The 21,281-nt window shown below is 55.3% G+C and overlaps 2 protein-coding genes across 2 annotated transcripts in view; one reads left to right on the forward strand and one right to left on the reverse strand.

The window, feature by feature from the left end:
• Positions 1-1,696: 1,696 nt before the first annotated feature.
• LOC129052517 (putative POM121-like protein 1-like) lies at positions 1,697-8,846 on the forward strand. Its single transcript, XM_054543065.2, has 2 exons — positions 1,697-7,034; positions 8,203-8,846. The coding sequence occupies exons 1-2, from the start codon at positions 2,592-2,594 to the stop codon at positions 8,260-8,262; spliced, it is 4,503 nt and encodes a 1,500-aa protein (XP_054399040.2). The 5' UTR covers positions 1,697-2,591; the 3' UTR covers positions 8,263-8,846.
• Positions 8,847-14,521: 5,675 nt separating this feature from the next.
• Positions 14,522-21,281, reverse strand: part of BCR (BCR activator of RhoGEF and GTPase) — a 134,487-nt gene continuing 127,727 nt past the window's right edge. Inside the window, exons 17-23 of the mRNA XM_002830901.6 lie at positions 20,952-21,011; positions 19,996-20,105; positions 18,599-18,738; positions 17,409-17,543; positions 16,363-16,468; positions 15,722-15,884; positions 14,522-15,047 (exon numbers count right to left, since the gene is read on the reverse strand). Of these exons, the coding sequence (XP_002830947.3) occupies positions 14,958-15,047; positions 15,722-15,884; positions 16,363-16,468; positions 17,409-17,543; positions 18,599-18,738; positions 19,996-20,105; positions 20,952-21,011 (804 nt within the window). The 3' untranslated portion in view covers positions 14,522-14,957. The remainder of the gene's footprint in view (positions 15,048-15,721; positions 15,885-16,362; positions 16,469-17,408; positions 17,544-18,598; positions 18,739-19,995; positions 20,106-20,951; positions 21,012-21,281) is intronic.

The following is a 21,281-nucleotide window of genomic DNA, read 5'->3' on the forward strand; positions in this document are numbered from 1 at the left end:
ACAACAACAACAACAAAAAAGAGTTCGATAACAAGAAAAGTTTTAATATAGTCCATTAGGAAAAGTGAGATGTCACCAAAAGTATATATTACTTACTGCCAAATGAGTAGTATGAGCAATTGTTGGGAGAGAAAAAGAAACATTAGAGAAAGCATAACTGAGAATATGGCTTCCTCTCATTCAAATCGTTCTCCACGGAGCTAAGTCCAAATGTGCATCTGTGGGGCTCAGGGATAAGAGGGACTCCCCAGTTTGTCTATATCGGACTCCAGTGGAGAGGACTCTGCCCAGTCCCCACTACAGGGAGGCAGGAAATAAATCAGAAGGTAACTTTGGGGAAGAATCGCCTAATCCAGTGTCACCCTGAGAGGCTGAAAGGCAGAAGGAACTTACAAGAATACGAGAAAAACAAAAGATAACATTTGTCTGACCCCTACCAACCAACCTCCTCTTTTCCAACCCAACCTTAGGCTCAGCAGACCCCACAAGGTAAGCAATTTAAGAGGGAGGAAGTACCACTAATCTCAGGATTCTTGGGGAAAGGGCTTTGGCTTATGAGACACGACAGTAAGAAAATAACAATCTGGGGTTGCAGGTGAGCACAGATTTCTGCTCCCAGACTATCAGGAGCACACTGCTTCCAGACAGACCCGAATAAGGTAGCAGTAAAGACGGGAACTAATGCTAAGTGCCTCTAGACGCCCAGCACTGGTTTAAAGCAGTTCCCACAGATGACCCCATTTAATCCTCCCAACAACCCTATGTGCTTGGTACTATTATTACCCCCATTTTTTTTGTTTATTTTTTTGTTTGAGACAGAGTCTCACTCTGTCACCCAGGCTGGAGTGCAGTGGCATGATCTCAACTCACTGCAACCTCTGCCGCCCAGGTTCAAGCAATTCTCCTGCCTCAGCCTCCTAAGTAGCTGGGATTACAGGCACCTGCCACTGCGCCCGGCTAATTTTTGTATTTTTAGTAGAGACGGGGTTTCACCATTTTGGCCAGGCTGGTCTTAAACTCCTGACCTCATGATCCACTTGCCTCGGCCTCCCAAAGTGCCACCGCACCCGGCCTTTCTTTTTAAGACAGAGTCTCGACGGGGCGCGGTGGCTCACGCCTTTAATCCCAGCACTTTGGGAGGCCGAGGCGGGCTGATCACGAGGTCAGGAGATCGAGACCATCCTGGTTAACACGGTGAAACCCCATCTCTACTAAAAATACAAAGAATTAGCCGGGTGTGGTGGTGGGCGCCTGTAGTCCCAGCTACTCCAGAGGCTGAGGCAGGAGAATGGCATGAACCCGGTAGGCGGAGCTTGCGGTGAGCCGAGATCAGGCCACTGGAATCCAGCCTGGGGACAGAGGGAGACTCCGTCTCAAAAAAAAAAAAAAAAAAAGACAGAGGCTGGCTCTGTTGCCCAGGCTGGAGTGCAGTGGCGTCACAATCCCTGCCCCGCCACTGGGTTCAAGTGATTCTCCTGTCTCAGCCACCCGAGTAGGTGGGACTACAGGTGCGTGCCACCATGTCTGACTAAATTTCTATTTTTACTAGAGACAGGGTTTCACTATGTTGGCCAGGCTGGTCTCCAGCTCCTGATCTCCTGATCCGTCTGCCCTGACCTCCCAAAGTGCTAGGATTATAGGCATAAGACGCCACGCCCAGCCTCTTTTTTTTCTTTTTTTTTTTTATTTTGAGGCAGAGTTTTGCTCTTGTTGCCCCGGCAGGAGTGCAATGGTGCGATCTCAGCTCACTGCAATCTCCACCTCTGCAGGAGAGCAGGAATCTTCAGTGATCCACGGGCAGATCTGTAGCCATTGTGGGCACCTGTTCTTCCCGTGACCTTTGTGCCCGGGTCGCAGCACGTGCTGAGATCGCGCCATTGCACTCCAGCCTGGGGGACAAGAGCGAAACTCCATCTCAACGGAACCCTTAAGGTCGTTCTGTCACTGGGGCCATTATGAGCACACACACCCACTCCCTCAGGTTTAAAAGGCGCGTTGCCCGGCAACAGAAGGAACTGCTGGCTTAGCCTTTGGCCGAGTTGGCAGCTCCACGAGGACCCTCAGAGTCCAGCTCTCCAGCGTTCAAGCATCCGACGGTTCCGAGTCCTCCCAGGAGCGGTTACCTGGGCACTCTGTGCCCCTCATTCCTGTCAGGGCCCAGGCTGAGGACCTGCTAGTAGGGCTCAGTTGCCTGGAGTCCGTTCAGCCCATCCCCCAGTTCACTTTGCTTGTGGGATCTCCCCGTTTCTCCTGCCCCTGGACTGAGTGGCAGGCCATCCCACAAGCACCCGGACACTTGGCATCAGTGGTGTCAAGACAACTCTAAGAAGGTTTTCTGTGATCCTGCAAGACCTGTGTTCCTTCCCGGTGATTCTGCCTTCAATTTGATTGCACAGGTACCACAGCAAGCCAGTGCTGTGTGCGCCGAATTCCAGGGCATCCTCCAGCTCAGCCACTACACTGAGCACAAGGAATCTCTGTGGGACCCAGGAACAGGTAGTCACCCCTTTGGGGCCCACAACACCCGGCTGTCCCCAGACTTGTGGCCAGGGAAGATAGTATTGAGGGCCCTCAAGGAGAGCGGGACAGGGATGGCTGAGCAGGACAAGGACCCTAGAGTCCAAGAGAATCCTGATGATCAGAGAAGGGTCCCCGAGGTCACCAGGGATGCACGGTCTGCATTTCGGCCCCTGTCGGACAACGGAGGCCTCTCTCCCTTTGTGCCCAGGCCCGGGCCTCTGCAGAGAGACCGCCATGCCCAGAGGTCAGAATTCAGATATAACCAGAGATCCCAGACCTCCTGGACGAGCTCGTGCCCCGAACTAAATTCCATCTCGAGCTCCTACAGCTCTACAGGAGGCCTCCTGGGGCTAAAGCGGAGGTGGGGGCCAGCCTCATCCCACTGCCAGCTGACCCGCAGTTCCTCAAAGACAGTGAGTGAGGACGGACCTCAGGCTGTCTCTTCTGGTCACACCCAGTGTGAAAAGACGGCAGATATAGCACCAGGGCAGACACTGGCCCTCAGGAATGGCTCCCCCAGATCCCAGGCCTCTAGGCCCCGTAAACGCAAGCTTCCCCTGCCGTCACGCAGGCAAGGGGATCCTCTGATGCTGCCACCTCCCTTAGTGCTGGGGTTCCAGGTCACTGCTGAAGACCTGGACCTGGAGAAGGAGGCGGCATTCCAGCGCATCAACAGTGAACTGCGGGCTGAGGCCAAAGCCATCTCGGACTGTAGACCCTCACGGCCTTCCCACGCTTTGTCCTCACTTGCAACAGGGACTTCTGGTGTGCCTACCATCTCTAAAGCACCCAGTATGGATGCACAGCAGGAGAGACACAAGTCCCAAGACTGCCTGGGCCCAGTGGCCCCCCTAGCTTCTGCTGCAGAGGTCCCCTCTACAGCTCCTGTGTCTGGGAAGAAGCACAGACCACCAGGCCCCCTGTTCTCCTCCTCAGATCCCCTTCCTGCCACCTCTTCCCACTCCCGGGACTCAGCCCAGGTCACCTCGCTGATTCCTGCCCCCTTCCCAGCTGCAAGCATGGATGCGGACATCAGAAGAACAACGCCTGGCACTTCTGCTCCTGCAGCTGCCGCAGAAGCCCCTCCCCCCTCCACATTGAACCCCACATCGGGGTCACTACTGAATGGAGTGGATGGAGGCCCTTCACATTTCTGGGCCACAGTCACAGCTGAAGCAGGTGCCCAGAGGTCAGAAGTCAGATATAACAAGAGATCCCAGACCTCCTGGACGAGCTCGTGCCCCAAACAAATTGCCACCTCGAGCTCCTACAGCTCTACGGGAGGCCTCCCTGGGCTAAAGCGGAGGTGGGGGCCAGCCTCATCCCACTGCCAGCTGACCTGCAGTTCCTCAAAGACAGTGAGTGAGGACGGACCTCAGGCTGTCTCTTCGGGTCACACCCAGTGTGAAAAGACGGCAGATATAGCACCAGGGCAGACACTGGCCCTCAGGAATGGCTCCCCCAGATCCCAGGCCTCTAGGCCCCGTAAACGCAAGCTTCCCCTGCCGTCACGCAGGCAAGGGGATCCTCTGATGCTGCCACCTCCCTTAGTGCTGGGGTTCCAGGTCACTGCTGAAGACCTGGACCTGGAGAAGGAGGCGGCATTCCAGCGCATCAACAGTGAACTGCGGGCTGAGGCCAAAGCCATCTCGGACTGTAGACCCTCACGGCCTTCCCACGCTTTGTCCTCACTTGCAACAGGGACTTCTGGTGTGCCTACCATCTCTAAAGCACCCAGTATGGATGCACAGCAGGAGAGACACAAGTCCCAAGACTGCCTGGGCCCAGTGGCCCCCCTAGCTTCTGCTGCAGAGGTCCCCTCTACAGCTCCTGTGTCTGGGAAGAAGCACAGACCACCAGGCCCCCTGTTCTCCTCCTCAGATCCCCTTCCTGCCACCTCTTCCCACTCCCGGGACTCAGCCCAGGTCACCTCGCTGATTCCTGCCCCCTTCCCAGCTGCAAGCATGGATGCGGACATCAGAAGAACAACGCCTGGCACTTCTGCTCCTGCAGCTGCCGCAGAAGCCCCTCCCCCCTCCACATTGAACCCCACGTCGGGGTCACTACTGAATGGAGTGGATGGAGGCCCTTCACATTTCTGGGCCACAGTCACAGCTGAAGCAGGTGCCCAGAGGTCAGAAGTCAGATATAACAAGAGATCCCAGACCTCCTGGATGAGCTCGTGCCCCAAACAAATTGCCACCTCGAGCTCCTACAGCTCTACGGGAGGCCTCCCTGGGCTAAAGCGGAGGTGGGGGCCAGCCTCATCCCACTGCCAGCTGACCTGCAGTTCCTCAAAGACAGTGAGTGAGGACGGACCTCAGGCTGTCTCTTCGGGTCACACCCAGTGTGAAAAGACGGCAGATATAGCACCAGGGCAGACACTGGCCCTCAGGAATGGCTCCCCCAGATCCCAGGCCTCTAGGCCCCGTAAACGCAAGCTTCCCCTGCCGTCACGCAGGCAAGGGGATCCTCTGATGCTGCCACCTCCCTTAGTGCTGGGGTTCCAGGTCACTGTTGAAGACCTGGACCTGGAGAAGGAGGCGGCATTCCAGCGCATCAACAGTGAACTGCGGGCTGAGGCCAAAGCCATCTCGGACTGTAGACCCTCACGGCCTTCCCACGCTTTGTCCTCACTTGCAACAGGGACTTCTGGTGTGCCTACCATCTCTAAAGCACCCAGTATGGATGCACAGCAGGAGAGACACAAGTCCCAAGACTGCCTGGGCCCAGTGGCCCCCCTAGCTTCTGCTGCAGAGGTCCCCTCTACAGCTCCTGTGTCTGGGAAGAAGCACAGACCACCAGGCCCCCTGTTCTCCTCCTCAGATCCCCTTCCTGCCACCTCTTCCCACTCCCGGGACTCAGCCCAGGTCACCTCACTGATTCCTGCCCCCTTCCCAGCTGCAAGCATGGATGCGGACATCAGAAGAACAACGCCTGGCACTTCTGCTCCTGCAGCTGCCGCAGAAGCCCCTCCCCCCTCCACATTGAACCCCACGTCGGGGTCACTACTGAATGGAGTGGATGGAGGCCCTTCACATTTCTGGGCCACAGTCACAGCTGAAGCAGGTGCCCAGAGGTCAGAAGTCAGATATAACAAGAGATCCCAGACCTCCTGGACGAGCTCGTGCCCCAAACAAATTGCCACCTCGAGCTCCTACAGCTCTACGGGAGGCCTCCCTGGGCTAAAGCGGAGGTGGGGGCCAGCCTCATCCCACTGCCAGCTGACCTGCAGTTCCTCAAAGACAGTGAGTGAGGACGGACCTCAGGCTGTCTCTTCGGGTCACACCCAGTGTGAAAAGACGGCAGATATAGCACCAGGGCAGACACTGGCCTTCAGGAATGGCTCCCCCAGATCCCAGGCCTCTAGGCCCCGTAAACGCAAGCTTCCCCTGCTGTCACGCAGGCAAGGGGATCCTCTGATGCTGCCACCTCCCTTAGAGCTGGGGTTCCGGGTCACTGCCGAAGACCTGGACCTGGAGAAGGAGGCGGCATTCCAGCACATCAACAGTGAACTGCGGGCTGAGACCAGGGCCATCTTGGACTGTAGACCCTCACGGCCTTCCCACACTTTGTCCTCACTTGCAACAGGGGCTTCTGGTCTGCCTGCCATCTCTAAAGCACCCAGTATGGATGCACAGCAGGAGAGACACAAGTCCCAAGACTGCCTGGGCCCAGTGGCCCCCCTAGCTTCTGCTGCAGAGGTCCTCTCTACAGCTCCTGTGTCTGGGAAGAAGCACAGACCACCAGGCCCCCTTTTCTCCTCCTCAGATACCTGTCCTGCCACCTCTTCCCACTCCCGGGACTCAGCCCAGGTCACCTCGCTGATTCCTGCCCCCTTCCCAGCTGCAAGCATGGATGCGGGCATCAGAAGAACAAGGCCTGGCACTTCTGCTCCTGCAGCTGCCACAGCAGCCCCTCCCCCCTCCACATTGAACCCCACGTCGGGGTCACTACTGAATGGAGTGGATGGAGGCCCTTCACATTTCTGGGCCTCAGCCGCAGCTGAAGCAGGTGCCCAGAGGTCAGAAGTCAGATATAACAAGAGATCCCAGACCTCCTGGACGAGCTCGTGCACCACACGAAATGCCATCTCGAGTTCCTACAGCTCTACGGGAGGTCTCCCGGGGCTAAAGCAGAAGAGGGGGCCAGCTTCATCCCACTGCCAGCTAACCCTCAGTTCCTCAAAGACAGTGAGTGAGGACGGACCTCAGCCTGTCTCTTCGGGTCACACCCGGTGTGAAAAGGCGGCAGATATAGCACCAGGGCAGACACTCGCCCCCAGGAATGGCTCCCCCAGATCCCAGGCCTCTAGGCCCCGTAGACGCAAGTTTCCCCTGCTGCCACGCAGGCGAGGGGAGCCTTTGATGCTGCCACCTCCCTTAGAGCTGGGGTTCCGGGTCACTGCTGAAGACCTGGACCTGGAGAAGGAGGCGGCATTCCAGCGCATCAACAGTGAACTGCAGGCTGAGGCCAAGGCCATCTCGGACTGCACACAGCCCTGCCATTTTCAGGTATGTTTCTTCTATACCTAGTTTATTTGTTCCTTTTTTCAAGACATGGTCTCACTCTGTATTTCGTGTTGGAATACAGTGGCACAGTCATAGCTGCAGCTTTGAACTCCTGGGCTGAAGCCACTTCAGCCTTCTGAGTAGCTGAGACTACCAGTGCATGTCACCAGAGTTGGCTAGTTTTTATTTTTTTGTAGAGATCTATGTTCCTCAGGTTGGCCTTGAACTGTTGATCTCAACTGATCCTCCCAACTCAGCCTCCCAAAAGCACTGGGTTGATGAGCACGAGCCACTGCCTGGCCCAGAGTCACATTTTAACATCACATCCTCACTGCTGCGCTCAAGTTTTGGCAGTGACTGAAAACCCTAAGGAAGAGTTTCTGGTCAGGCCCGGGCTCGTCTGTGCATAGCAGGGGAATGGAAAAATGGCCTGTGGATGGTTCTTTTGGAGAAATGGCCAGACAAGCACTGAGATGCCGTTTCCTGGAATACAGGGCCGTGCGATGTCTAGCCCAGCTGCCAGGTCCAGGGCCCTCGGCACCATCTAGTCTGGGAGCTCATTCAGAAGTGGCCTCATTTGCTCAAAGCAGCTGGTTTCCCTTCCAATCTGGTCCCATTTGAGAGATGCAACTGGGCCCTGTCTTCCAGGAAACCATTTCAGTGCGTGCCTGTCTTTGTCCCCGCGCTTTTCTTATTAACTAAGATTTCTAAATGTATTACATATTCACATTTAGAAACTCTAAATATCATAAAAGGTTAGCAAGGAAGTTTCCCTTCCACTCTGAACTTCCAAACACCAAGTCAACATTTTTGTTTGCATATCATCCCTGCAATCTATGTGCAAATAGAAACATGCACCTGGAAGTGTGGGCTGAGGCCAAGGCCATCTCGGACTGTACACCCTCATGGCCTTCCCACACTTTGTCCTCACTTGCAACAGGGGCTTCTGGTGTGCCCTCTGTCTCTAAAGCACCCAGTATGGATGCGCAGCAGGAGAGACACAAGTCCCAAGACCGCCTGGGCCCAGTGGCCCCCCTAGCTTCTGCTGCAGGGGCCCCCTCTACAGCTTCCGTGTTTGGCACGGAGCACAGACCACCAGGCCCCCTCACGTTCTCCTCCTCATATCCCCCTCCTACCACCTTTTTCTACTAATGGTACTTCTGGTACTCAGCCCAGGTCATCTGGCCGATTCCTGCCCCCTTCCCAGCTGCAAGCATGGACGGAAGCATGAGAAGCCCACAGCCTGGCACTCTGGAGCCAGTTCCAGCCCTACAGCCGCACCCATGGTAATTCGGAGTAGAGTCGGATCCACGTCTGCATTCCGTCAGAAGAAAATCTTTTAAGAGAAAGGACCAAAGGAAATAGGGCCTGAGGGGGCCTGAACACCCAGGGGGTCCCCCAGGCAGAGCACTTCCATGTTGACCGTGGGACATGGCACGGGGAGCAACTCTGTTGGGTGGCACTTCTGTCTTTACTTTCCATCACATCCCTGGGGGACCATTTAAACCGACGCCTGCAATTGCAAGTCGGGGATCCAGTGCCACTGCAAACAAGGCAGGCTTCACGTGCAAGTCTGGGCCGGCCTCTGACCCTAGCAACTCCACTTCCCGCGTGGGTACAGCAAGGAGGAACCTGGCTTCTAAGGCTCCCTCATGCGCTGTCAGGAGTTCTGCTGAACACAGGTCCAATGCGCCATCCTCCAGCTCATCCTTCTCCACGTCGGGCTTTTGAGCCCATCATAAAATCCAATAAATTCCTAGAGTGAGGTCCAGAAGAGTTGTGTCTATGTTTCCTTCCAATATTTTTGTAGTTTCGTATCTTAGCATTCACATTTAAGTCTTGAATCTATCTCGAGGTGATTTTTCTATATGCTGAGAGATAAGGGTCCAGGTTCATTCTTCTGCATGTGGCTATCCAACCCTCCCAGTGCCATTCATTGAAGAGGGTGTCCTTTCCCCAGTGTGTGTTTCTGTCGGCTCTGTCAAAGATCAATTGGCTGTGAATATGTGTCTGTCTTTCTGGGTTCTCTCATCTGTCCCATTGATCTAAGTGTCTAGTTTTATGCTAGGATTATACTATTTTGGTTACTATGCACTTGTCAAAAATTTTGTAGTTCTAATTTGCAGTGAAATGGGATGCCTCTAGTTTTGTTGTTTTTGCTGAGCATGACTTTGGGTCTTTGAGCTCTTTTTTGGTTCTTTTTTATGAATTTTAGGACTTTCCAGTTCTGTGAGTGATGACATTGGTATTTTGGTAGGGGTTGTATTCAATCTCTAGACTGCTTCGGGCAGTATGGTCATTTTAATGCTATGAATTCCTTCCACGAGCATGAAATGATTGTCCATTTCTTTCTGTCCTCTTAAACATTTTCATCAGCGTTTTGTAGTTTTCCTTGTAGAAATCTTTCACCTCCTTGGTAAAGTTTCTTCTGTGGTATACATCTTTCCATGTTGTTGCTATTGTAAATGGGATTGCCTTCTTAACTTCTTTCCCAACCAGACCATTATTGGTGTATAGAAATGCTGCTGATTTTTTTTTTGTTGTTGTTGATTCTGTATCCTGCAAATGACTGTATCAATTTATTTATCAAGTCTAGGGGTTTTCTGGTGGAGCCTTGACATGTTTCTAGATCCAAGATCACATCTTCATCAGACAAGGATAATTCGATGTCCTCTTTTCCAGTGTGGATGCCTTTTACTGTTTTCTCTTGCCTGATTGATGTCAAATAGGAGTGGTGAGAACGGGCATCCTCGTCTTGTTCCTGTTTACAGAGGAAATGCTTTCAACTTTCCCCCATTCTATAATAGGTTAGCTATGGCTTTGTTGTATCAGCTTTTATTATTTTCAGTAATGTTGTTTTGTTTGTTTGTGTTTTTTGAGACAGAGTCTTGCTCTTGCCACCCAGGCTGGAGTGCAATGTTGTGATCTTGGCTCACTGCTACCTCCGCCTCCTGGGTTCAAGCGATTCTCCTGCCTCAGCCTCCCAAGTAGCTGGGATTACAGGTGCCTGCCACCACGCCCAGCTAATTTTTGTACTTTTAGTAGAGATAGGGTTTCACCATGTTGGCCAGGCTAGTCTCGAACTCCTGACATCAAGTGATCCACCCACCTCAGCTTCCCAAAGTGCTGGGATTACACGCATGAGCCACTGCACACAGCCCTGCCATTTTCAGGTATGTTTCTTCTATACCTAGTTTATTTGTTCCTTTTTTCAAGATATGGTCTCACTCTGTATTTTGTGTTGGAATACAGTGGCACGATCATAGCTGCAGCTTTGAACTCCTGGGCTGAAGCCACTTCAGCCTTCTGAGTAGCTGAGACTACCAGTGCATGTCACCAGAGTTGGCTAGTTTTTATTTTTTGTAGAGATCTATGTTCCTCAGGTTGGCCTTGAACTGTTGATCTCAACTGATCCTCCCAACTCAGCCTCCCAAAAGCACTGGGTTGACGAGCACAAGCCACTGCCTGGCCCAGAGTCACATTTTAACATCACATCCTCACTGCTGCGCTCAAGTTTTGGCAGTGACTGAAAACGCTAAGGGAGAGTTTCTGGTCAGGCCCGGCCCCGTCTGTGCATAGGAGGGGAATGGAAAAATGGCCTGTGGATGGTTCTTTTGGAGAAATGGCCAGACAAGCACTGAGATGCCGTTTCCTAGAATACAGGGCCATGCGATGTCCAGCCCAGCTGCCAGGTCCAGGGCCCTCGGCACCATCTAGTTTGGGAGCTTATTCAGAAGTGGCCTCATTTGCCCAAAGCAGCTGGTTTCCCTTCCAATCTGGTCCCATTTGAGAGATGCAACTGGGCCCTGTCTTCCAGGAAACCATTTCAGTGCGTGCCTGTCTTTGTCCCCGCGCTGGCTGGCCTCTCTGAACTGTGAGAACTTGGGTTATGTGAGGCTCTGCCTGTCAGCTGAGCATCATGAAGCAGCTCTCTTCTGTTCCAGTGAGGCCAACCAGGCTCCAACACCCCTGCCCCAGGTCTGCACAACGGCACTCCAGCTTGGGTGACAAAGTGAGACTCTATCTCTAAAAGAAAAAAAAAATCGGCCTGCGAGCATGGGTTTGATTTTCAAACAGGACTCGGAGGGTAGGGACAGACAGTGCTGTCACCCTTAGGTGCTGAAAACTCAGAAATGGGCCAGCGGCAGCCCTTTCCTCACCTGCAGACACCAGATTGGGCAGAACAGCACGTGGCACTGGCAGCTCTTGCAGTGAGGGCAGAACCCAGCATGAACCCTTCTGCCTGTGGGAGGGGTTGCTGAGGCCTGCGGAGGCCAGGATGGAGGCTCGTCCCCTTGTCCAGCCCTTGGTGTGGTCTCCACCAGGTCCCCAGCCCACCAGTGCAGGGCGCCCCTGAGCCTGCTGCTGCCATGGGCCCTGTCTCTACCCAGGACGTCCCCACACCCTCGCAGTGTCAGGGAAATGATCATGGTGACGGTGACACTCCGCAGGCAGGGCTGCTGAGAGAAGCTGAGAAGAGTCACACTGCAGGCAGGGGCCCGTGTGACAAGCCCCTCTCACCCCGAGAGAGCTGACCAGGCAGCTCACGAGCAGAGCCACATCCCGGAAGTCCGAGAAACGTCCTGGCTGGGCTCAGCCACCTCGCTGGCCACAGGCAGCCTTTGTTGTGTGAGCCTTGCTCTCCTGGGGAAGCTCAGGCTGACGGCTGATGTGGGCATTGCCGAGGGTAACCTGTGGCCCAGTCGATATGGCTGGGTCGCCTCAAGCTGCATTCATTCAAGTAGGACCCAGGGTGCACGCCCATCTCCAGCCCAGGGCAGCTCCCCTGTAAGCTGGGTGAGCTACTGAAGCCAAGGCGGGAGGCGGCTGACAACACCCACGGCCCATGCGGAGGTGATGGAAAGGCTGGACTCAGCAGCAACACCAAATCCCGGACCAGACAGAAACCACCCAAGACTGAGGAGCTCGTGCCAGAGCGGTGGCCACAGGTAAGAACCCAGGCCCAGGCTGTGTGTGGAGGGAATCCTCCATGTCCCAGGGCTTAGCATAGCAAAGGAAGACCAGCCGGGTCACCCTGGTGGCCATCTGTCCCTGTCCCACCTGCAGAGTCAGAACAGCCTCTCCCCAGTGGGGATCAACTCTCTCTGCCAAAGCAACAGTGGTCCCTGCCCCAACCAGACTACCCGACTCAGTGGAGTTATGGATGCTGCTCCAGCATCCTAACACTGCCCAGCTGGTGCCTGCCTGTGCTCACCCACACCCCCCAGGCAGGCCTTCCCTGCAGCCTGGGCTAGGCCACCTTGGCCTGATTGAGCACTGAGGCCTCCTGGGCACCCAGCCCCATCACTGCACCTGCTGCTTCTAGCCCCACCTCACCGGCTCAGGGGTTCTTCCCAGTGGCGCTGATCATGAAATCAACACGCACGCAAGTCGTCTCAGGAAACTTTTTAATGAAAGTCTCAGCAGTTCTTTCCCCCACGGTGGTGTGTAGGTGGCTGAGCTCAGATTGCAGCTGCTAAGACACCAGCCACTTACCGAGAGAAAGCCAGGCTGCTTCAAACCCCGGACCCGAGGCAAAAAAGCATCATTTCTGGTCGGGGAGTCTGGAAGCCATGCCTTGTGGGAGGTCACACTGGCATCTAGGCCTTCGCCTGCATTACAGGAGACCCGGGTCCCCCTCCTGGAGAACGCTGCGTTCCCCAGCCCCACACTGGCTTTGCCACCACACAGGGTTTTGAGGCAGGAGGCGGGTAAGACGTAGCTGTAGGCCCAAAGCAACCATCAGCCCTGGGACCCTGTGGGAGAGGAGCACTTTTAGAACATGGAAAAGTGTGGTCATCCCATCATTAGACAGCACACATCCTACATAAATAAAAAGTCGTATGGGGAAGGAGGTTGGGGAGGGAATAAAAAATTGGCACAGACATTGATAGACTGGTTTCCAGTTTCCAGGTAACAGATGCACATCATGAGACCAGAGGAGACCGAGACAAGGGCTGGGTTTGGCTTTTCTAAGCAACATGTGTTCCTGCGCAGGGCTGAATGGTCGCTGAGACAGAGATGGAAGCCAGGGCACGGGAGCCCACCTGGCCCAGATAGGTACAGAGAGCAGAGGCTCCTATTCTGTCCTCGCCACCCACGAGGGTGACACTGCTTGTAAACGGTGGCTGTGCTCTCCCAGCAAGAAAAAAGCAAAACTAAACCCACACCACACACAGACGCAGACAGAAAGCCTTCAAGTGGCTCTGTTTTCTGCTCCCTGCCTCACCAGGTCCACAAGCAGAGAGGAGTGTCAGGCGCATGGCCCCTCTGTCAGGCTCCCTGATGAGCTGCTGGCTCAGCAGGAGCTGCCCACTGAAACACAGGGGACACCCACTCCTCCCACCTTGGGAGAGGTCAGCGGACACAGCCGCACTGGGTGCTGGTGTCATCCAGGGACCCCACTCACTTTCTTGAATGCGATCCTGCTTCCCTCTGGGCAGCTGCATCCTCTCCTCCTGCAGGACCGTCTGGAGACCTGGCTCTCAGTTTGCTCTCCCTTCTCTCCTCTGCCTGCCCCAAGCCCCTCTTTCTAAAAAAGTGATGCAATGTTCATGGGGTTATTTCTCAAAAATACTTGGCGGCCTCCACGCTTCTGTTTTCTTTGAGCCAGGTGGTCAGGATGGTTTACAAAGAATGCCTGGGCTCCCCCACAGGTGCCAGCAGATGGGGTAGCAAATGGTCCTGTGCCTCCACCTGCTCTGGGAGGGAGTCTCCCGTCTCTAGGCCTGGCCCCTTCCTAACCCTCCACGTATCCTGTTCTCCAGAAACTTCGGAACCCACTCCTGAGAACAGTGAAGCCAGGTGCTTAGAGGAAGACCAAATGCTGCCAGGACACGGATTGTCCACGGACTACATTCTAGCATCTTATTAGGTATCTGAATCTGTTAGGAAAAAAAAATTAGAAACTACGTATAAAACTTAAAAATATTCAAGTATCAAAAGGTTATTTAGGAAGAAAGTTTTAAAACAAGTCATCAGCAAGCTGCTATCACCAAGTGGAGACTTATACAAAAGCTGAGCGAGTCCACTGAGCTGAGAGGACAGAAATGAAGTCACCTGTGCTGCGGCAGGGGCAGGGACACTTGGGGCAGGGAGTGTGTGGGCAGAGAAGCCAGAGAAGTCCAGGCCTGTGGAAGCCAAACAGGAGAGCGTGGGCCGGAAGGGCGGTCAGGATCGGGGGACGAGGTCGCTCTCCCTGGAGAATGAACCCTAAAGTGCGTAGCCTGGGATTCCCTCCCTGGGGGTCCTGTTCCCTGACATTTCACAGGCCTTCTGAGCTGCCTTCCAAGGAGCACTAACACGGCAACAAAAGACCCATTTTTGCACAAAAATCCTTCTGGAAAGAAAAAGAAGAAAGCCAAGAATGGAGTCAAAATGCTACCCAGTGCTGACTAAGCCTCTCAAACCCTGTTCTAAGTGGAGTGTGGTTTCTAAGTCAGGGAAATGGAAGAGGCCCCACCCACACAGGGACAGGGCCACGGCCCCCACAGGATGAAGCAGCAGCGTTTATTCAAGATACAACAGTGAGGGAATCCAGTCACGTTCCCTTCTCCCCAGAGAGGGCGCATCTTGACAAGTGATCCAGTAGAAATCTTTTAAACTCTGTAAGTTAAGTTCTTAAAAACCACTCCCTTCACCCTGTCTCCCAGGGCCAGGCCTGGCCTCTGAGATGCACTGGCTTGGGGCGCCCTCAGGTGGCCTCATGGAAAAACCACAGTCTGAGGCCAGCCTGGGGCTCCCAGACCTGAGCAGGATCTGTCCAGTCCACCTGTCCTTCGGCTTTGGGTCGCTGTCTCTTGGCAGATGGCCCGACACTTGGGGGTGGCCCAAGGACACCTCAGGAAGGTTCCCGCTCTACGGATGGCCCGATTAGCCAGAGGTTTCCAGGCCGTCTGTTCGCCTCCTAGAGATGGACTGGGACCTTTAGACTTCGGTGGAGAACAGGATACTCTGTCTCTTGCTGTCCGGGGCAGGGATGGCCTCCAGCTGCAGGAAGTACAGCAGCACCTGGACCTGCCCGGGCAGAGTGGCAAAGAGGAGAGTGGCTCAGAGGGGAGCTCACAGCTGCTGGTGGGAGGTCTTTGGAGCCCAAGCCTCCAAGTCCATCTCAGGTGCTGGGGACCCCTGCTGGTGTCATGAACCCCTTACAGTGAGACAAGGCATGACTTGGGGCAGCGGGGGAGTTGTTTATTTTAGAGATGCACAGGGCCTTGCTCTGTCCCCCAGGCTGGAGTACAGTGGCTCCATCATGGATCAAGGGCTCCTGGGCTCAAGGAATCCTCCTGTGTCAGCCTCCCAGATACCTAGGATTACAGGTGTGTGCCACAATGCCTGGCTAATTTTTCTTTGTATTTTTTTCTAGAGATGGGGTTTGCCACATTGCCCAGACTGGTCTCAAACACCTGGGATTGGTTATTCTGCCTCGGCCTCCTACAGGCATGAGCCACCACACCCGAACACTTGGGGTGATTTTAAGCCCCCAGCAAGGTGCACCAGCAGGACCAGGAGGTGGCCTGTGCACCCCCTATCACTCCCATCCATGCAGATCTAGGCAAGTCCCTCTCTCTGAATCTCAGCCACCACCACATACAATGCAAGTCAGAAGATGGGCAGGACTGGGGGTGGGGCAGGCAGAGGCCACCTCTGTCAGGTCAGGGTTGCATGGGCTAGAGACTGTCTTCCCATACCTGGGACATGACCTCCAAGGACCAGCTGTCAGTCATGGTGATGGGCTGGCTGGGGTTGGCAGGGAGCTTGCTCTCCTTCTCGGAGGGCCGGAGCAGCGTGGGGCCAAAGACCGTGGCAAGGTTGTGCAGGGACATCTTATTGACTGCCTCCTTCTCTGCCACCCTGTAGAGGACCAAAGCAGAGGGTGCTGTTTCAATGCCACCACCAGGAGAGAGGCAGAGGGGCTGGGCCGTGCTGGAGTCCTCAGGAAGGGAGTGATCTCGACCCTGGCTGTGCTGCAAGCTGACTCCAGCCTTGGTACTTCTGGGTCTCAGTGGCCCAGGCCAAGGGGCCAACTCTGGGCTGGTGGGGAGGTCTCTACCTTGATGTGACTGGGAGGGAAGAGGGGGGTCCAAGTGCACTGCTGGCCATGGCCAAAGCTCTGAGCTCTTTGTTAAGGCCACAGTGCAGAGGGAGGAGGGTGGCAAAGAAGAGAGGCAGGGGTGGGGGTGGCAGTGGCACTAGTCGCCAGAGGCAGTGAGTGACTGCAGACACGGGTCGGGGGAAAAGGTCCTCGGTGTTGGGGGTCTAGTGGGAGCAGAGGGGCACTCCGCGGCCTGGGGACCTGGAGCCCTGGGCTGCCATGGGAGAGCTGGGCTACCTTTTCAGGTGGTCCAGAAGGAAAAGGAAGGTGAGCAGGTTGGCCTCCGGCAGGGACAGCAGCAGGTTGAGCATGCAGCTCTCCTTTGCAACCGGGTCTGAAAGAGCTGCAGAAGGCGGTGGGTTACTCCTTTGGGTCACAATGAGCCAGAGACCTCTCCCAAGGTGGTCACATGGAGCACCTGGGGCTTGTGTCCCTGCACAGCCCAGGCTCGTCATCATCCTCAGTCTCACAGCTCTGGCCCCCAGTGAGGACCCTGTGAGGGGCGCTGGTGTGGGGTATGAGCCACCTGAATGCCTTTTCTCTACCTCACACGGGTCAGCAGCACGCGGCGAACAGCAGCAGGAGGAGCCGCGAGAGCAGCCGCTCGTGGGCAGAGCTGCCCTTGGACAACTCCTGCCACCACCCCCTCCCCAGAGGAGCCCAAGGCAGGGGAGACTCGGCGTGGAATGAAACGGGAGTGAGGGACACAAGGAGGTGGGAAGTGGGAGGCCCCAGCCCCACCAAGTACGCAGAGACCCCCTCGTCGTCCTGGACACCACAGGGGCACCTGGAGGCTGGGAGAGCAGGTCCTCTGTGAATGGGCCTGGGAGGCAGACCTGCACTAAGGGTGATGAGGCGGCTACAGGTGCTGCACGTGCCAGCGCCCACTCTAGACATCAGCCTCCAGGTTGACTAAGGGTCAGGCCACGTTCGAACCTATGTTCGACTGGTCCAGGACCCGTGGCTAGAGCATCTAGGCACCCTCCTTCAGCCCTGGTCTGCAGGAAGGACAGCAGACTTTAGGACCCCACAGCATGGCAGTGCTGACTATTTCAGCCTCTTGGTCTCCTTGAGGAATAGGGATGGGGAGGCCTCTGGAGATGGACAAGGCCTTCCAGGACGGGCTCGGTTCTGGTCCCCTGCTTTCTGAGGTTGGGTTAAAATGCCGACCATGGCAGAGGGGGCATAGCTTGGGTTCCCACACCTCACTTTTCACAGCCTCTGAGGGCAGCAGTGCACGTGGAGGAGACGTCTCCCACGAGGCCAAGGCCTCCAGTGCTCACCGATGCCCTCTACGAAGTTGGGGTAGAACTCGTCAGTGAAGAGGGGCTCAGGCAGCTCACGGAAGTACAGCTTCAGCGTGCCTGCGATGGCGTTCACGTCCATCTCGCTCATCATCACCGACACGTCCTTGTTATCTGGAAAGAGCACGGAAATGCAGCAGCCTCCTTGAGGATCCCAAGTGAGTCTCCCACCATCCCTGCCTTGGCTAAAGCACCGTCCCTGCCACGCTGACCACTGTGTGGTCCCTCCCGGGCTTTGAGCAGCTCACGTTGACTCCTCCCAAGAGCTGTGCATGGTTCTGTGTCTGCAGAATTGATAGGGGTGCGTGGGCATTCCCATTCCTGTCCCCTGCTTGGCCCGATGTGATGGCCAGGAGGCGGCCAGCGTGGCAGGACACAGCGCCTGCGTGGGGATTGGGTGGCTCTGCTCTGTACACAGCAACCACCCCTGCACCAGTGTCTTCCCATAGCAGGAAGGCCGGGGGAGAATCTGACTGGTTTCAGTGTTTGAACCGGTGTCTTCCTTTGGACCCAATTGGCCATTGGTGCTTACATCCTCACCACAGGCCAGGTCCATTCTGGGCCCCCAGAGGGAGCTGAAACTACCACAGGGCCCTCCCAGGGATGCTGGGCATTCTAGGGGTCCTGGTCAGGGTGGGTGGTGTGTGCTGCAAAGAAGGGTCTGCAGGCACAAAATCCTGTTGCTTTGAAGATGCTGGGAAGGACCCTCTGGGGTCTCGGTGCCCTCCCCTGGCATTTGTGACAGTTCCAGGTCCTTCATAGCCTGTGAGTGTTGGTGAGATGGAGGTGGAGATGCTGCAGCCCCAGCCTGGGCTAAATTTCATCTATGCCCTCTGCCTGCTGCATCCTTACACAGGGCAGTGGACAGACCGCACTGAGTCCTGGGCTTCCACCTCCTGTCCACCCCCAAGGCAGGAAGGCCAAGGCCCCGCAGAAGCCCCTGGTCTACCCCAGCAAGTGGCATGCACAGCTAGGATGGTTTAAAAACTGGCGTCTACAGAGGCTTTTTCTACAACTTTTGTCTTCTCTTTTTTAAAAATAATAACACAGTAAATGAAGAAAAGACACAGAGAAGGATGTGACATGCCCAGGCCATGGAGCGCTCTGAGATCTCATCGTGGACACCACTGCCCACACCTTCATTCTGTCCTCCCCAGGCCGACACTCACTGACGTCGAAGGCTGCCTTCAGTGCCTGAATGTCCGTGGCCACTCCGGACACGCGGTAGATGCCCACCTCCTCCATGCCTCGGCGCTCGATCTCCTCCACACACTGGCGCACGATATAGGGCACCTTGGACCTCTCTCTCCTGCAGGAGGAGGGAATGTTCTCAGTGTCCCGACAGCCCTGCTTGGGCCATAACACAGGAGAGCTGCCCTCTATCTGCACACCCGGAGGTGGGGTGAGGACGGTGATGAAGGTACCCAGATCTGGGGCTGCACACAGAGCCTTCTGCATGCCTGTCCTCCCTCTGCAAGCTCTGTCTTCATTGCATGTACTTTCTCAGGACATTTCAAGCAGCCAGAAACCCTGCGAGTCACACATGATCTTTGCGGGAAGGTCAGGAGGCCTGTCTAAGTCAAGTCAGCACAGGAAGGGCATCTGACAGATTCCAGGCCTGGGGTTAGCAGCCTGTGCCCCCAGCTGGGAGATCAGACCCGGTGTTGGTCCTGCCACCTACGCGCTGTGAGAGGAGAATCCCTGACCCCTGCCCTGGGCCTAGGCCTTAACACACATCTGACGAATGAATGAAGGGTTGCCTCAGCACCAGTGCTCCAAGTCCTGCGATGCTAAGTGCTTTTCTCCTCTGAGTCTTAGCAATGAACAATTCCAATACCACCATACAGGACACTAGAGTAAGAATACTTCAAAGTTGGTGCTGTGCTGAGGCCTTAACTTTACTTTTGTTTTGCAACTAGATTTACCAGCACATCAAAGCTGCTTCTCAAGCCACCCTCATTAGCAGGGCTTATTTGGGGGAGCTGCTGATGGAGTCCTTGCTGCTCATGCCCAGAGCCCTCCCAGAGTGCTATGCAAGTGGCTGCCATGCAGTTCGGGGTGGGGCGTGGTGTTTAGACACAGATAGGAATCCAGGGTATGACTGATGGAGGCCCCGGCCCATGTGACCAGCAAGGTCAGGGGCCCAGCCGGATTCCATCCTGGGGAAGCAAATGAATTCTCAGAGGAAGTGGTCTGTGTCTGCATGAACTGCTCTCAAACCAACAAACAGGCTTCTCTTGGCAACTGACTCGTGACAAACGGGCAGGGGTTACGGCCATTCAACAGGAATCTGGGACCATGATAAATTCCAAGGAAGGGCAGAAAACCCTGCACTTGGGCAGTTCCTGGAGCCAGCCTACTGCTTCCAAGCAAGGCGGCAAGGACATTCCTGAGCTGGTTAGAAGGAAACACAGGAGGTAGCTGAACACGCCGTGTTCCCTGGGGCCTGACCTCACCGTGCAGCGGCCACGCACAGAGAGGAGAGACCCACACATGCTCTTTTCTGCAGAAACAGCTGAAGGGACAGGCACCCTCAGTGCATGAGCCCAAGCCCCTCCCCACCTACTTGGTGACCACAGCAATCTTGACTCCGAAGACCCCCGTCTGTTTTCGGGACGGCATCCTCTTCAAGCTGAACTCCCTGCTGTTGAACTTGACCGAGAGCTTTACTTCAATCTATAGTGGGGAGAAGGGGCACAGTCCTTTAATGCTCCTGGTCCTCATAGCCCAAGGTCCCAAGGGCCCCTGGGAGTCTCATCAAATATTTCCACCCCCAAGGCATGCAGAGGGCTCAGCATGAGGTGGAGCCGCCCCTCGGGGAAGCCCCTAGTCTACTTCAGCAAGAGCCAGGATTGTTGAAGATGGCGTAAAGGACTGGCTTCTGCAGAACCACCTCCTAAAATCCCCGCTGCTTCTCTTGCTTGCTTGCTTTTTTTTTTCAGATATAGGAGCTTGCTATGTTGCTCAGGCTGTAATCGAACTTTTGGGTTCCAGTGATTCTCCTGCCTCAGACTCCAGAGTAGCTGAGACTATAGGTGCACTGTGCCCGGCTTTCTCTTTCTTAGTAACAATTAAAAATTAAGTGGGAAAGACTAACAATAATATAAGAAAAAGCCAAGAATCTCAAATATTAACATGTTACCATTTATACCTGGGCCTTTTTGGGTGTGTCATTACTTTTAAAGTCTAAACCTTTCTGGGGTACCTAAAGACAAATCAGGGGTCTCCATTTCTATGGGCAGCCCCCAGGTCCCCAAGTGGAGGCCCCACCTGTCCTGGTGGTGCCATGAGACCTTTGTTTGAGGAGGGATGCTCAGGGCCTGGCTGGCAACTGCATCCCAGCCAGTGAATGGCGATTCCCGTGCATGGTGATTCTGCTCTTCGGGGGCCCTCCCTCCTCCAACCAAGCTCCCTCTCAGATGCCGCCTCAGGCTCAGCCACCTCTGACTGATTTGAAATGAACAGAGGCCACCCTATCCTTCTGGGGGAAGTGGGTGCCAGGAGAGTCCCACGGACACGTACCCCATTCATGGCGATGACGGTGCGCTGCCAGTCTCTGTCCTGCAGGGCCTGTGGGTCCAGCTGAAAGCAAGGAGTCATGATTGGCAGAGGCCTTGGGGTCTGTTCAGAGGCCCCACGGGGCAGCAGCCCACACCCGCCACTTCTCCAACCCTTAGTCAGAGGCAGAGCCTGACTGAGGCCAGCACCTCTATCCAGAGGCTGAGAGAGGTAGAGTAAGGAGGGGCCTGCCAGATACCCCTGGAACCCAGGGCCCCACTGCTCCCAGAGCCCTGCTGCCTGGGGTCCCCACCCCCTCCTCCCTCTGCCCCTCCCAGTTGGGAGTTGATGTGC

The sequence above is a fragment of the Pongo abelii genome, chromosome 23, assembly GCF_028885655.2.
Source record: "Pongo abelii isolate AG06213 chromosome 23, NHGRI_mPonAbe1-v2.0_pri, whole genome shotgun sequence".
Lineage (NCBI taxonomy): Eukaryota > Metazoa > Chordata > Mammalia > Primates > Hominidae > Pongo > Pongo abelii.